At 38.4% G+C, this 16,539-nt stretch overlaps 1 protein-coding gene across 1 annotated transcript in view; it reads left to right on the top strand.

Annotated features, from left to right (window-relative positions):
- Positions 1-16,539, top strand: part of TMPRSS11D (transmembrane serine protease 11D) — a 62,708-nt gene that overhangs the window by 10,781 nt on the left and 35,388 nt on the right. Inside the window, exons 2-3 of the mRNA XM_040238299.1 lie at positions 14,135-14,256; positions 16,339-16,457. Of these exons, the coding sequence (XP_040094233.1) occupies positions 14,135-14,256; positions 16,339-16,457 (241 nt within the window). The remainder of the gene's footprint in view (positions 1-14,134; positions 14,257-16,338; positions 16,458-16,539) is intronic.

Raw genomic sequence — 16,539 nt, 5'->3', positions numbered from 1 at the left:
GGGTGTACATGCATTCCCAAACCTGAACCCCCCTCCCACCCCCCCTCCCCACAACATCTCTCTGGGTCATCTCCGCCTACCAGCCCCAAGCGTGCCATATCCTGCATCGGACATAGACTGGCAATTTGATTCTTACATGATATTATACATGTTTCAATACCATTCTCCCAAGTCATCTCACCCTCTCCCTCTCCCACTGAGTCCAAAAGTCCATTATACACATCTGTGTCTTTTTTGCTTTCCTGCATACAGGGTCATCATTGCCATCTTTCTAAATTCCATATATATGTGTTAGTATACTGTATTGGTGTTTTTCTTTCTGGCTTACTTCACTCTGTATAATTGGCTCCAGTTTCATCCATCTCATCAGAACTGATTCAAATGTATTCTTTTTAACGGCTGAGTAATACTCCATTGTGTATATGTACCACAGCTTTCTTATCCATTCATCTGCTGATGGACATCTAGGTTGTTTCCATGTCCTGGCTATTATAAACAGTGCTGCGATGAACATTGGGGTACATGTGTCTCTTTCAATTCTGGTTTCCTCAGTGTGTATGCCCAGTAGTGGGACTGCTGGGTCATAAGGTAGTTCTATTTGCAATTTTTTAAGGAATCTCCACACTGTTCTCCATAGTGGCTGTACTGTAGAAAGATGGCAAAATAATGTTGGTGCCAATAAAGGTTAAATATCATCTTTAGGCTTCCTCTGTGGCTCAGCTGGTAAAGAATCTGCCTGCAATGCAGGAGACCTGGGTTCAATCCCTGGCTTTCAGAAGATCCCCTGGAGAAGGGAAAGGCTACCCACTCCAGTATTCTGGCCCGGAGAATTCCATGGACTGTATAGTCCACCAGGTCACAAAGAGTCAGACGTGGCTGGATGACTTTCAATTCACTTTAGTTTAAAAAAAAAAAAAAAAGGAAAGGAAAGGAAAGAAAAAAGAAAAAATCTAGTCTTTAAAAACTAAATCTATATAGGAAAAATACTATTTGGAGGAATACAGACAAGCAAATCTTCAACTAAATAGTTATTTCTTGCTCTGAAACTACTCTGGCTCAATGAATCAGTCAGTAGCTACCTACACTTTCTAGAGTTCAGATGGAGTACTAATATGGAGAGCAGTGCCCTCTAGAGTACATGCTAATCTTTCCCTAATGTTAATCAGCCAAGAAGACAGGGAACCTGTGTCAGGACTTTCTCTGTTACAGTGTCTGTACTGATACACCAGGGACATGTGTTTTTAGCGGTAGAGTCAAGAGAGCATGACTCCATGACTGTGGCTTTGGTGATTTCTAGAGAAATATTCTTAAAATATCAGCATCTCAAGTTCCAGAAGTAGCTTACTGTTGTGTTGTTTCAGATCACTGAGGCAGGCTCACTTTTGCAGACAGTGTCACTGTGTACCATAGCACCACTGTGCCTGTCTGCATACTGAAAAGGCTCCATCATCTCAATTATAAAAGCAGAACCTACCCTTTGGGCAGCTGTACTGTTTCAGCAAAGGTGACTTTCCTTATAGAAGCATATATATTAAGTTTAGCAGCACTGTGCTGAATCGCTCAGTCATGTCCCTCTCTTTGTGACTCAACAGACTATAGCCCACCAGGCTCCTTTGTCCATGGGATTTTCAGGCAAGAATAGTGGAGTGGGTTATAACACCTTCTCCAGAGTATCTTCTAGACCCAGGGATCGAACCTGCATCTCTTATGTCTCCTGCATTGGCAGATGGGTTCTTTTACCACCAGTGCCACCTGGGAGGCCCGAGTTTAGCAGAGCAATAACTTAAAAAAAAAAAATGCCTTTAAGTCTTTAACTGACTCTGTCATTTAGGAGTCATCAAATACCTTCTGTTAATAATTACACAAGTCTAACTCTATTACTGAATATAGAGATATATTCTGAGTAAGGGAAACCTGGCAAACTTTACTGATCTCAGTACAGCAGCATTCTTCAAACCCTCCTCAGTGGTCTACTCCATTCGATTAACCAGACCATCTGCTTGAGAAAAATGAAGCATGAGTGGGACAATTCAGATAAACCATTTCCTTCCTTAGTCTAAAATAAGATAAATATCAAACAAAGATCAGAACAAGCATCTGGAAACGCTTACTTTAAAATAATGGCAGCAAGGCTGTATTAGAGTTCTGATTTGAACAGGAAGAACTTTGATTTTCTTTGGATAAGTCTTCCACAGTCAAGAATTTATTTCCCTGAAAAGGTCTTTGAAACCAGCCTGACTTATGAACAAAGACTCTTGTTTTTGGTATATGTCACATTCTATTATAGTCGTTTTAATATTAGAATCAGTTCTTGCTTCTAGTCAATGCCTTTCTTGAAAGATTTCTTGAATATATTGAACACACAGAAACCAGAGTAATGGGGCCAGTCTTCTTAAAATAAAGACATTATTCACGAGAAGAAAGTAGAAGGAAAGGTGGGAAAGAAGGAAGGAAAAACCTAGGGAAGGAAGGAAAGAAGGAAAAATCCCCACCTTCATGAAGCTTCTAAACCAAAATAGCAAATAAGCAAATTTTCAGAATAGCAAATAAGAACAAAGTCTCACCCTATAGCTGTGAACTGGTTGGGAAAATCTATCTACAATGAAATTATTATGATCTTGGTCTCATTATATTATGCCGTAAGTAATAAAATAATTAGCTACTGAAGGGCCACTCTTACTCCATTAAACCATCAATCAATTGTTTAAGTCATCATACACCCAAGCACCCAGCATGAGTAGCCATTTATGTTGTTTCATTCATTTGACTATTGTTGCCTCTTTAAATCATAGGCTAGTAAAAGAAGTACAGAAAACAATTTGTATTTCTTTTCTATTTGTCAGCCATAATAAAAGTTCATTTCTTCTGGGTCATGGTTTATTGCATTTTTAGCCTCATACATAAAAATTATTTCACTTAGGACAACGGTGTGATTACATGTATTTTGTTGTTTTGTCACCAAGTCATGTCCAACTCTTTTGCAACACCATGAACTATAGCCTTCCAGGCTCCTCTGTCTGTGGGATTTCCCAGGCAATAGTACTGGAGTGGGTTGCCATTTCCTTCCCAAGGAGATCTTCCTGACCAAGGAATGGAACCCATGTCTCCTACACTGGCAGGCAGATTCTTTACAACTGAGCCAGTTGGGTTACCCTTACCAGTGTTTAGTAAATATTAACTGATGGCTGCCTAAATTATACGTACACACTGATTTCATAATCCCAGGTGTTTTTACTTTTTACTGGATACCTAAGGCTGTGATAACGGAAAGCTCTTTATGACATCAAATTCATGTGTGTTTGCTTATCTTCCGGGACATTTACATTGTAGTTTTTTTTTCATCCAAATTTAGTGAAATGAGTTAGTTTCACACTCTCTTTTTCAGAGCTTTAAATTACTCTCTCAGAAACTAGCTTCAAAAAGGATCTCTCCAGTCCCAAGAACTTTTCCCAGGCTAGTTACCTTTCCAGCTAACTGCTGGGAATTATCATACAGATATTATTAGTTACTAAAATTAAATATTATTAAAATATCCAAAAAAACCCTCAAATTGTCTATTAATATAACTAGTATAACTAATTCTTAAGTTACTCAGGCTGAACTTTCAACCTCATTTGGGGCTGCCACTCTTGCCTCTGGCACTGACTCCTCTATCAGGAAATGGTCCTAGTTTTCCATCTTCCATCTTTCCCTCAATCCCTCCTTTTCCATCCCACAGTCTCTACAGGGTCCAAGGCCCATCCTATCCCATTCATGGATTAATGGGTTAGTCTCTCCAGTAAGACCTCCTGCCTCCCAACTCCTCCCATTCAGCCCAATCAAGCCATCAGATTGGCCTTTCTATAACATTGCTGTTTTGCTATAACCCATTTCAAAAGCCTGAGTGATGTCCTAAAGCAAAGACTCCAAATCTATCACACTTAGTCTCTTCCATAATCTCGATTGATCTCGTTTTTCTAGATTATTTTCCATTTACTCCTCTGTAAGTGCAATACATGACCAAGTACTCTTCCCCAAACACACTCTGTACTTTCTATCTCTTTTGTCTTTGTTTATTTGTCTACTCAGATCTCCTGTCCATCCCATAAAGCAGAGCTCATGTGCCACATGTTCTATGATGACTGGAAAAATTCCTCCCTCCTCACCCAAAAGTTGTTACCTCTCTGACCTCTCAATTTTCTATAGCATTTGGCATCCTTATGTGCTGCTATCACTCTAAAGTCATTTAAGGGCTTTTTTTGCATGTCCAGCAAAATAACACGTATGTAAAATCAACAAATATTTCTGAGTAAAGCAACTGATGACTATAGAAGAAGACTAGAAAATTAATATTAAATTTCTTCTACTACAGAAATTACCTCAGTAGAGGTACTATGGACATATCCCTTTCCTTCAGTATAAAGTATATGTGTGATAATACCCAGGTGTCAGTTAGAAGATATTGAGAGTTCATGAAAAGCATTATAACAGACATGTGGACACAGGAGGGAAGGGGAGGGTGGGATGAATTGAGAGATTGGAATTGACATATATATAGTGCTTGTGTGCATGCTGAGTCGTGTCTGATTCTTTGCAACCCTATGGACCGTTGCCAGCCAGGCTCCTCTGTCCATGGGGATTCTCCAGACAAGAGTACTGGAGTGGATTGCCATGACCTCCTCCAGGGGATCTTCCCAACCCAGGGATCAAACCCAGGGCTCCCAGGGCTCCTACATGGCAAGCACATTCTTTACCACTGAGCCAAGTGGGGAAGCCCTGTGTAAATAGATAGCTAGTGGGAACATGTTATAAAGCACAGGGAGCTCAGCTTGGTGCTCTGTAAGGAGCCTGAGTTCCAGGACACAGCCTGAGTCCTAGGAAAGGAAGAACTTGACTAGCCTATGAAGCGATTGAACCCACACTCTTGACTTCACCGGCAGTAGGTTCTCCTGAACCATCATCAAGCCCCCAATTCAACTACTATATACATGCCAACACACACACATGCTTACATACATACCTATTAGCCATTTGTCTGTATCAATTTGCACTTTGTAAGAGAAAAATGAATCCTAGGTTGGCATTTCCCACAAGCAGCAGATTCCAAAGTTTTGATACATCATTTCTGGTCTGTTGTATACAGCTATGCAGCTTGTATAATGCACAAAAATGCTGGTTCAGGGGCAGACTGGAAGCCAGGATTGTGCCTATGCTCCCTGCCAAGCTGTCTGGCTCAGACTAGAGCTGCACGTAGTCCAAGGAACACCTTATGTCTGTTTCCCAGAGAAGTTGCTCTTTTCCTAACTTTCACAAAAACATTGTACAGGCTTGCTCAAGTACCACTTGCCCAGTCTCTGTATCCTCAACTGGTATTAGTTCAGTTGCTCAGTCGTGTCCGACTCTTTGTGACCCCATGGACTGCAGCATGCCAGGCTTCCTTGTCCGTCACCAACTCCTGGAGCCTACTCAAACTCATGTCCATTGAGTCGGTGATGCTATCCAACCATCTCATCCTCCATCGTCCCCTTCTCCTCCCACCTTCAATCTTTCCCAGCATCAGAAGCTTTTCCAATGGGTCAGTTCTTCGCATCAGGTGGCCAAAGTATTGAAGTTTCAACTTCAGCATCAGTCCTTCCCATGAATATTCAGGACTGATTTCCTTTAGGATGGACTGGTTGGATCTCCTTGCAGTCCAAGGGACTCTCAAGAGTCTTCTCCAACACCACAGTTCAAAAGCATCAATTTGGTGCTCAGCTTTCTTTATAGTCCAACTCTCACATTCATACATGACCACTGGAAAAACCGTAGCTTTGACTGGACAGACCTTTGATGGCAAAGTAATGTTTCTGCTTTTTAATATGCTGTCTAGGTTGGTCATAGCTTTTATTCCAAGGAGCAAGTGTCTTTTAATTTCATGGCTACAGTCACCATCTGCAGTGATTTTGGAGCCCAAGAAAAGAAAGTCTGGCACTGTTTCCATTGTTTCCCCATCTATTTGCCACGAAGTGATGGGACCAGATCCCACGATCTTAGTTTTCTGAATATCGAGTTTTAAACCAACTTTTTCACTCTCCTCTTTCACTTTCATCAAGAAGCTCTTTAGTTCTTCTTCACTTTCTGCCATAAGGGTGGTGTCATCTGCATATATGAGGTTATTGATATTTTTCCTGGCAATCTTGATTCCAGCTTGTGCTTCATCCAGCTTGGCATTTTGCATGATGTATTCTGCATATAAGTTAAATAAGCAAGGTAACAATATGTGATTTATATCCTCAATGAATATAAACTTATTTGTTATCCAAGATTAAGTTGGAAAATAAACCATTGAATTAAAAGAAAGTCAGGCAGTGCATTCCAAAGGTATATGCACATAAAGTCTCATGGATATGTGATTCAAGGATAGGAATCTTATCCTCCATATGAATCCAGTGTTTTAAGAATGCATCATGTTTTAATAAAGCAAATATATCAAAGAAAACTTAAAACTAGAGCACCAACTCTACCATCATCCAGTTGTGCAATCTTGAATAATTCTGTGTCTCTCTTTTCTTTTGGAGCACACTAAAGCTATCAAAAACAAGAACAACAAAAATTTTCTTAATAACACTTAAGAAATTAATAAAAGTGTTGGGCTAGATTTGTTAGAAATAGGAAAGGGTCCTTTTCCCACAACTCAAAATCAAATGGAGAAGCTATTCCATTTTCATCTGTTTTAATCAGTAAACTTTCAAGTTTTTTAAGACCTTGTTTGAACAAAGCATTCCTCAACTTAAAAAATTAAATCACTGAATTGGATAGTCTCTAATGCCTGCCTCATGACAACCACTGAGATTTAATGAAAGGGACTAAAATAGAAAAAGTCCCTCTTCTTTGGAACTATTTCTCATATTCTGCCTAACACCAACATATTAATACATACACTCAAATAACTGTCTTTGCATATCCTGTAATATAGGGCTATAGAAATATTTTGAACTTTCTGTTTCTTAGTACCAACAAGGTAGTAAATGTGATAGAAATTAATAACAACATAATAATTAACAGAAAACTTCTTCCCATCCGAAGTGGTCATTTTGTAGTTTGAACTTGACAGATCTGGGTTTGCATTCCAGCTCTCTTACTAGCTGACTAATTAAGCTTCTATTTTATTATCTGTAAACTAGAGAACCTGGTGCGCTGCAGTCCATGGAGTTGCAAAGAGTCAGACACGACTGAGCACCTGACCAAGGGTTTTTAACAGGGATTAAATTAAATGATGTTGAAAAGATCAGCCAGTACATTGTAAGCACTCAATAGACGGCAGAGATTATTCTCTGATCTGTATTTTTTTAGTATTTAAAATAAGAATGCACAGACTACAGTGTTAAAGTCCTTCCAAACAATAGTAAAATTATTTTTTAAATCCCTCTTTGCAGTCATTCATCAATTTTTCTATTGCAATGCCCAATGTGGACTCACTCTATAATAGGTATTGTATATGAATGAGGCATATCCTTGCAGACAAGATGCATCTCTACCTTTCATGAGTTACGGCAAGGGTCACCAACCCCCAGGTCAAAGATTGGTACTGGTATGTGGCCTGTTAGGAACTAGGCTGCACAGCAGAGGGTGAGCAGTGGGTGAGCAAGCAAGGCTTCATCTCTATTTACAACCACTCGCATTACTGCCTGAATTTTGCTGCCTGTCAGATCAGTGGCAGCATTAGATCCTTATAAGAGTGTGAACAAAAGTGAACCCTAACCCAGAAGTCAAGGCACAATATAAGATGGCCACAAAATAGAAATAAAGTACATAAAAATTTTAATGCACTTGAATCATCCCAAAATTTCCCCCCGCCCCCTCTCCACCATTTGTGGAGAAACTGCCTTCCAAAACACTGGTTCCTGGTAAAACAAAGGTTGGACACTTCTGAGTTACAGCCTAGATGTGGATGCAGGCACATGAAGGGATAAGAACTGTAGTAGAGAAATTCATTGAGCATTATGAGATCAGATGAGGGGCAGCAAGAGGAGAAAAGAGTAACTACCTGGTGGGAAATGAAAGATGTTTGAATTATTTTAGGATAAAATGAGAACTATACAGATATGACATTCTCCAGGCAAAAGACATCACATGCAGAAGTGACTGTGACATTTGATCTGGATGAGGTCAGTTGGGCAGGTGAGGATGTGACAGATGATAAAGTTGCAGAGGTTGGCCTTAAATGCCATGGACGGTTTGAATGCCATTTGAGGATTTTTGATGAGCTGTAGATAAATTTAAAATGAGGTATTATTGGAAGGGAGGATATTGGACCCTAAGATTTACATTTTTTAAAGCACTTGAAGGATTTTTAAAGGGTTGATTGGAAAGAGGCAAAAATCCTGAATTCAGTCTGGATTCCTCCTTTTCCCACATCTCATAAGTGAATCATCAGCAAATCCTCTAAGGCCTAAATTCAAAATATATATAGATTCTTACCACTTTTCATCATCTCCACTTCTACCACCCTTTTCTAAACTACCATTGTCTCTCAGTTTAGTTCTTTAGTGATCTCCTAAGAGGTCTTCCTGGAGGAGGAAATGGCAACCCACTCCAGTATTCTTGCCTGGAGAATCCCATAGACAGAGAAGCCCGACAGGCTACAGTCCATAGGGTCACAAAGAGTCGGACACAATTGAAGCATCTTAGCATGCATGCAAGAGGTCTCCCTCTCCATCCCAGGCCCACTACTCCCCATGAAGTACCCAGAGTGGGCACCTATTAAAGAAATAGATCTGATGTCATGCCTTTGCTCAAAACCCTCAAAGACCCTGTCTCACACTTAAGGACTTTGATGTTTATTCAAGAATAAACATCAAAGTCCTTAAGTGCAAAACCCTAAATGATTTTCCCCCAACCACTGCCTCCCTGCTCCTTATCTTTCTGACATTATTTTCTTTCAATGTCAATGTCAATGTCCCCCACCCCTGTCTCACTCCACTCAGTTCAGTTGCCTCTCTTAATGGTCCTCAAATTTACCCTGTGAGTTCCTGGCTCACGGCCTTCAAACTGCTGTTCTTCCAGCTAGATAATTCTCCCCCTGATATCTTTATGGCTTGTTCACTCACCTCCTTCTGATCTTTACTTAAATGTCAACTCCTCAGCAAGGCCTTGCCTGGTCACTCTATTTAAATTTTCAGCATCCCATATATATTCCCTTTCTCATCTCTTTGCTTTTATTTTTCCTTTATTTTACCTACTTATCTTACTCATTTCTCTCCTCTCACTATTAGGACTGCTATGATTGTTTCTTTTCATTGTATTTCCAGCAATTACATTTTGCCTAGACCATTGCAGGCACTCACCAAATGTCTCTTAATTAGGTAATGGAAGAAAGGAGACCAGATAACAGGCATTTCACATAATACAAGATGATAACATCCAGAATTAAGAGAGAGGGAATGAATAGAAAGATTTAGGCAGTAGGTTAAACACCATTCAATGGCCTCTCAAAAGTGGAAAATTATCAAGAAAGAGCTGGTACAACTAAATCTTGGGTCTTTAATTTATGGTACTAGATAGACGGTAGGGACATTCCCAATATTAGAAATAGCAGGGAAGAGGAAAAAACCTGGAGAAAGAGACAGCAAGTTCAGTTTTGAACTTAACTGTTCTACTTAAGGGGGCTGTAAAACATCCATAAGATATCCAATGCACAGCTGGAAATAATGGTGTGGAGCTCAGAGCCTGAGATCTGAGGGGGAAGATCTATCTCAGAAAATATTGCCTTATTAAATGCTACCTGAAACCAGGGTGTAGGGTGGGATCAGCGAGGAAGAATATATATCAGGAAAAAACAATCATGGACCAAACCTTTATATCATACCTTAAATCTTATTCAAAGAGACACAAAACTGTCTAAAAGTCCTCTACAGACATACTATGTATATCTGAATTTGTAATTACCTTTCCCTGTTTTCCTCTATTCTTACAAATAACGGAAAGCCATTGCCAAGCGACTCTATTAATCAACAACCATTTATTGGTTCTAACTATGTGTCAATGGACAAAATTAACTAGTACTCTTACATAACTCTGATATATTAATCTAAGATGTACTCTCAAATTAAACCAACAATTATCTTATTGCACATATACTATGTGTAAGAACAAAATCCTAGCACTCAATTTAATAAAAACTAAGGCAATGGCACCCCACTCCAGTACTCTTGCCTGGAAAATTCCATGGAGGGAGGAGCCTGGTAGATTCAGTCCGTGGGGTCGCTGAGGGTCGGATACGACTGAGCGACTTCACTTTCGCTTTTCACTTTCATATATTGGAGAAGGAAATGGCAACCTACTCCAGTGTTCTTGCCTGGAGAATCCCAGGGACGGGAAGCCTGGTGGGCTGCCGTCTATGGGGTCGCACAGAGTCGGAGACGACTGAAGTGACTTAGCAATAGCAGCAAAAACTCAATAGCTGTTGATTCTTTTTGCTTCCTCCAAGTGATATCAGGAGAGATAAGAGTCCCAAAGCATTTCTGTCTCTTGTAGTGTGAGGGAGGAAGGGTATGTCAGAGGAAGTCCATGTTCTTACATTCTAACCGCCCTTTCTATTTCCAGTTTCTGTCACTCCTGAGAAATTATGATTTATTTATGTTTCTCTGAGCCTCAGTTTTCCTGTCTTCTAAACAGTGGTCATAATATCCACCTTATAAGACTATTATGTCTTATAAGACATTATGTCTTAGATCGGCAATAAACATGTATAAAGTCTGCCACTTAGGTTCTCATAAGAGCATAGAATATGTTTTTCAACATTCTTGTAATTTTCCAAGTCAATGAGAAAAAGAAGGAGGCTGAAGCTGGTTAAACATGTCACAGCTATATATTTGTTTTGCTGTTTAAACACAAGCACTGAAAACTTCACTGATTAAGATCCTGCTTTAAAAGCAAAGTATTTACTTGCAGATTTCCACTGCTTATGAGTCAAAATTCAGACAGTGGTAGCAAACTTATTTTCCCTAAGAATTTGCAAAGCAAACATTGGACACAATTTAGTGTGTGTTGTCATAAGCTTTATAATCAGCCACAACAAAGGCTCAATGACAAGTTGAACCTGTAACAAGAGAGCAGATACCAACAAGAGAACAGATACTTCTTTAGTTGTTTCTACAAAGTGGAACAACACATTGTTATGTAATTAAATACAGCTTGTGAGATTAAGCTAATTTGAGGTCCACACCCTTTGTTTATTGAGTCATACGTCTCATGGTGTTTTTCAGCCATGAGTTTTAAGATGTTTTCTATGAACTGAAGCAAAGTTGCCTCGAAAACCATTCCCATGAGAGGCTCATCCAAGCTAAAGCATATGCTGACTCTAGCCTTTGCTTTGGGGTTTTGTTTTGGTTGTTTTTTGTTGTTGTTGTTGTTGTTGTTGTTGTTACTTCAGCTTTCAACTTAAGCCTAGTTCTTAGTAATTTCTCACTCTACACTAATAAATCTTGACACTTCTACTCATCTCTGGAAATATAGCTGGTTCCTGGTAGTTGAGATGATACTTTGGGATGGCTTGTTTCCAGCTCTTCTTTTGGCTCTACCCTGCCAAGCACCCACTGACATTCACTGAACTTGCAAATGTCAAACAGTGTGCAACTGTGACCATGTGTCACCAGCCACAGCAAGACCTCAAAGAAACAGAAGAGTAAACTGAGGCTTTAAAAGTCAGCAAATATCAATGTACCAATTTTATCCTATTTAGAAAATGACTACAGTTCAGCTGTTCAGTTGTGTCTGACTCTTTGTGACCCCACAGACTGCAGCACTCCAGGCCTCTCTGTCCATCACCAACTCCCAGAGTTTACTCAAACTCGTGTCCATTGAGTCGGTGATGCCATCCAACCATCTCATCCTCTGTCGTCCCATTCTCCTCCCGCCTTCTATCTTTCCCAGCATATAGTTAGTTATTCCCAAATGTTGGACTCTGGACCAACATTCAGTGTTAGTGAAAGTCAGTTTTCACTAGCATAGCAAAATTAATAAGAGCAATGGAGTAAAAATACATCATTAAGCTAAGGCTAAATTATTCATCTTTTTTGTTATTCTGAGATTATGTTATTCCTATTTTCATGAATTTAAACACCATTTTATTAAACAATAATATTTGAGCTGGTCAATTTTTATAATGTTTAATGTGTTTATTCAACAAAAAAGTCAGCAAGTCTATGCCCACCTCCAATAATCTTCTGAAATGATGTGCTTAGCCATTCAGTCATGTTCGACTTTTTGCAACCCCATGGACTGCAGCCTGCTGGGCTCCTCTGTCCACCGGGATTCTCCATGCAAGAATACTGGAGTGGGTTGCCATGCCCTCCTTCAGGGGAATTTCTCAACCCAGGGATTGAACCCAGGTCTCTCACATTCTGGGTGGATTCTTTACCATCTGAGCCACCAGGGAAGCCCAGGAATACTGGAATGGGTAGCCTATCCCTTCTCCAGAGGAACTTCCCAACCCAGAAATCAAACCAGGGTCTCCTGCATTGCAGGCAGATTCTTTACCAGCTGAGCTACAAGGGAATTCCTCTGAAATGATACTGGTCCCATATCCAGGGCCTTCAATGCACAGGTGATACAAAGTAAAACACCAGGAGATGCCCCTTCATCAGTGTGAGTTGCGTAAAGCCCAAGTACCAGGCAACCCTGCTGTGAAACCTACACTCTGAGAGTCACTGACTCTCAGATCATCCCCTTCCCATATACATCAGAAAAAAACAAAAAGAAAGAAATGGAAGTCTGACTGTGTTATGGCAAAATGTAACTGCTTTTCAGTTCTGTTAAGGCTTTTAAAACTGAGACACAGGAGTTAACATATACAACAAATATTTATAAATATCACAAATCCTAGGTGATCCTAGTAGTAAAGAACCTGCCTGCCAAAGCAGGTAGACATAAGTGATGTGGGTTTTCTTCCTGGTCGCTCCCTGGGTCAGGAAGATCTCCTGGAGGAGAGCATGGCAACCCATTCCAGTATCCTTGCCTGGAGAATCCCATGGACAGAGGAGCAAAAAGTCAGACATGACTGCAATGACTTAGCATGCACCACCTATATATACCAAGTAGCCCACAAAGTGTTAGAAACATATGCATGAATACCAACTTTATCTTCAAAGTTCTCACAGCCTAGTAGATAACATATTTAGTAGAAATATCTACTTTATACACTTTACATAGCCTACATAACATAACCTCATTGATCTTCAAAACAGCTTTAAGAAGCAAGTATTAGTCCCATTTTTCAGATGAAGAAAGTCTCAAATAAATGACAATATGATCTTCAAGCAAACGGGGATAAAATAGGAATTCATACACAGTACTTCTGGTGACCTTCCCAGTGTGAGTGTTTGTGGTGGGAAAGGAGACAGTGACGAAGTGCTTGGAGTATATGCCTAATATAATCCAAGAAATTAGCTACTACAATCTAGAAATGAGATACTGTGTTAGTACAAATCTACTGGCTTACACTGCTATTGATAAATTCATGGGTGAACAAAATCACACAAATCCACTGCTGCTAGTACAGTTCTAATTAATTATAAGTGCTTGTTACTCTCCTGGATCTCAGCTCTCAGCTTCTAGCCATATCCTCATTTTAATAATATACAGGCTATTACTGTGAGAAATGCTACTATTCTGACTTCCTATGCCCTTTTTCCCACCAAAAATGATCTCTCTTCAGCACATCCCTGGGGATGGTGCCCAGGTAAGGGAGCTTACTACAGTAGTATCCAACAAGGGTTTTAGAAGTTGTAGTAAAACAGAAAAGAGTTGTTATTCTTGAGAAACTTATTAACTATCAGAAGAAGGAAAAGCAGTTGCAAACCATAAATCATATTTCCTTATTCTTCTATCAAACTACCTAAATGTCAACATTTTAGTGCTTAAAAAATGGTAAGAAATACCATTAAAGAGAGTGTTGTTCAGTTTGATTTCATTTCAGAATCATATTGCTATTTGTATGGTGAAAACCAACATGATCTTGTAAAGCAATTATCTTCCAAATAATAAATTTAAAAAAAAAGAACCAATCAATTTTCTATGATAGAGCCATGTGCAACCTAAGAGACTTCAGAAGTGCTGAAATGATGGCTTCTCGGAATGAAATGTATGGGCTTTGATCTTTTCCCCTTGTTCTAAGGCCAGCACGAGTGACATCAGCCTCAAGATCCCTGAATCCGTACATAGTATTTTTTGTCGTCGTCGCAGTGGTGGTGATCCTGGCAGTGATCATAGGTCTACTTGTCTACTTTTTAGCTTTTGGTAAGTACCAAAAGCTAAATATCACTTCTCAGATGAATTAACTGAATATACTTTCAGATTCAAAGTTTGGCCTCTCTTTTATTGCCACTTTTATTTTTTAATACAACATAATTCTATATTTTATTTATATACCTCTAAATATATTCTCATGTTTATATTTTCTATAATTCAGTATTTTTTTCTCTTCTATTTTATTTATTTAGTTAGTTTTGGTCTTTTTTAGTATACCAAACAACATTATTACCCAGGCAAGGATTATTCTAGCCAACGAAAAAGACAATATTTATCTGATGCTAGAGTTCACTTGTTTTGTTTTTCATTAATCCTATAATTTCCTTCTTTATTTAAAATATTGCAAAGCACCTTAAGTTTTAAAATCTAAAAGTTGGATGCACCTAAATATTCATTAATTCATGATCTGTGTCCTGAAAAAAATCTTAGGAGCAGAAAAGAGACACAGATGTATAGAACAGTATTTTGGACTCTGTGGGAGGTAGGGAGAGGGTGGGATGATTTGGGAGAATGGCATTGTAGCATGTATAATATCATATATGAAATGAATTTCCAGTCCAGGTTTGATGCATGTTACTGGATGCTTGGGGTTGGTGCACTGAGACGACCCAGAGGGATGGTACGGGGAGGGAGGAGGGAGGGGGTTCAGGATGGGGAACACGTGTGTATCTGTGGTGGGTTCACGTTGATGTATGGCAAAACCAATACAATATTGTAAAGTAATTAACCTCCAATTAAAATAAATAAGTTTATATTTAAAAAAATAAAATCAGATGTAAGGCACACACACACACAAAAAAAAGAAGTAGAAAGAGCTTAAAAACAAGCTTACACACAACTTAATATCCCAATGAATATTCTTTCAGAGGTTTTAATGTAGATAAAATGTGTCAAATTTCACTAGATAATATATGCTATGATCTTTTTTTTTTTAATTTCAGCTATAATCCCATTGCATTATTTAAATAATTGGGGCTGGGATAAGAAGAGAATGAAGGTATATGGGTATGTGTAAGGGTAGAGATTAAGTGAGAATAAATTTATTCCAGTAACTAGTAATAGTCTTTTCAGCCAATTGAATTATAAAATTGTAGCTAACTTTTACTTTGGACTATATTTTGCTATCAAATCACCTAGAGACTATTATGTGCAAGGTGAATTACAGAAGTAGGAAAAACCAACATCAAGTTTCAGATTTAATGAATTTTCCCTCCTAACAACACTGTTTTGTCACACTTAAACACAAAGACAGGAGCCTAAGCCTTCTTCAAAGTGTATTCGGTGACCATTCATGGCCCTAGAAAGACTTGTCCTTCTGCCACAAAGGACCATACTACCCTATCCCTGGGATCTCAAATGCTTTCCCTGATTGAGGTATTTCTCTGTATAAACTATGTATATGCATCATCAGATGGAAGCAGGGATTTTTTTCCTGAGACAGATTAGGTTATGTCCATGTTCATAATGTTTCCAAGATATGTACAAGTGTGTTAGGAATTTTCATTTCCTTCATAAAATTTAACACATCCTTTGTAAGACCATTTTTAATAGAAAGAGTTTACAATGAACAACCAGATTAGCTGTCTTGTCAGAATAGTTATTTTCTGGACTAGCTAAGTCCAGAAAACTGACAGGTCATTAATTCCTCTAAAAAGAATGGTATTTGAAATAATTTTTAAAACTATTCAGAATCATTTTGGATTATTCCTTAATAATAAATGAATAATAATAGCATGTTATAGACATCAATAATTCTTGAGTGAATATATCTGCAATCACAAATATCCCTAAAATATAATAGGAGTGAAAATTACGATACTACTGAACAATTTAATTTCTCAAATAATGCTGCTCTGATTTTCATGCATTTTTAATGTTTCAGCTTTGCCAATCTTTTTAAAGACTGAAAGAGAAAATAATTTTATTATAGTTACATTTTTACTAAGTTTAGAATCTTTTCTTTTTAAAGGAATTAAATTTTTTTAATTGTATAACACCTAAATAATCCTGAAATAAAAATTAAAGTACTCAGTAATGTGAGACTGATTCTGCCTTTTCCTTGTTTTACAGATCAAAAATCTTCCTTTTACCAAAGCAGCATTCAAATCCTGGGTGTTCAATATAGTGATGAGTTAAGTTCACCAGCTACAGAGAAATATAGGACTTTGAGTGGAAATATTGAATCTATGGTAAGTTAATATTTGTCTTTGTTCTTTATTTTATCATAAAACAAATATGATAATAAACCTAATATTTTGTGATATATTTACA

This window comes from Oryx dammah, unplaced genomic scaffold (genome assembly GCF_014754425.2).
Source record: "Oryx dammah isolate SB20612 unplaced genomic scaffold, SCBI_Odam_1.1 HiC_scaffold_3, whole genome shotgun sequence".
Taxonomy (NCBI): domain Eukaryota; kingdom Metazoa; phylum Chordata; class Mammalia; order Artiodactyla; family Bovidae; genus Oryx; species Oryx dammah.
This window is presented reverse-complemented; position numbering and strand designations above follow the sequence as displayed.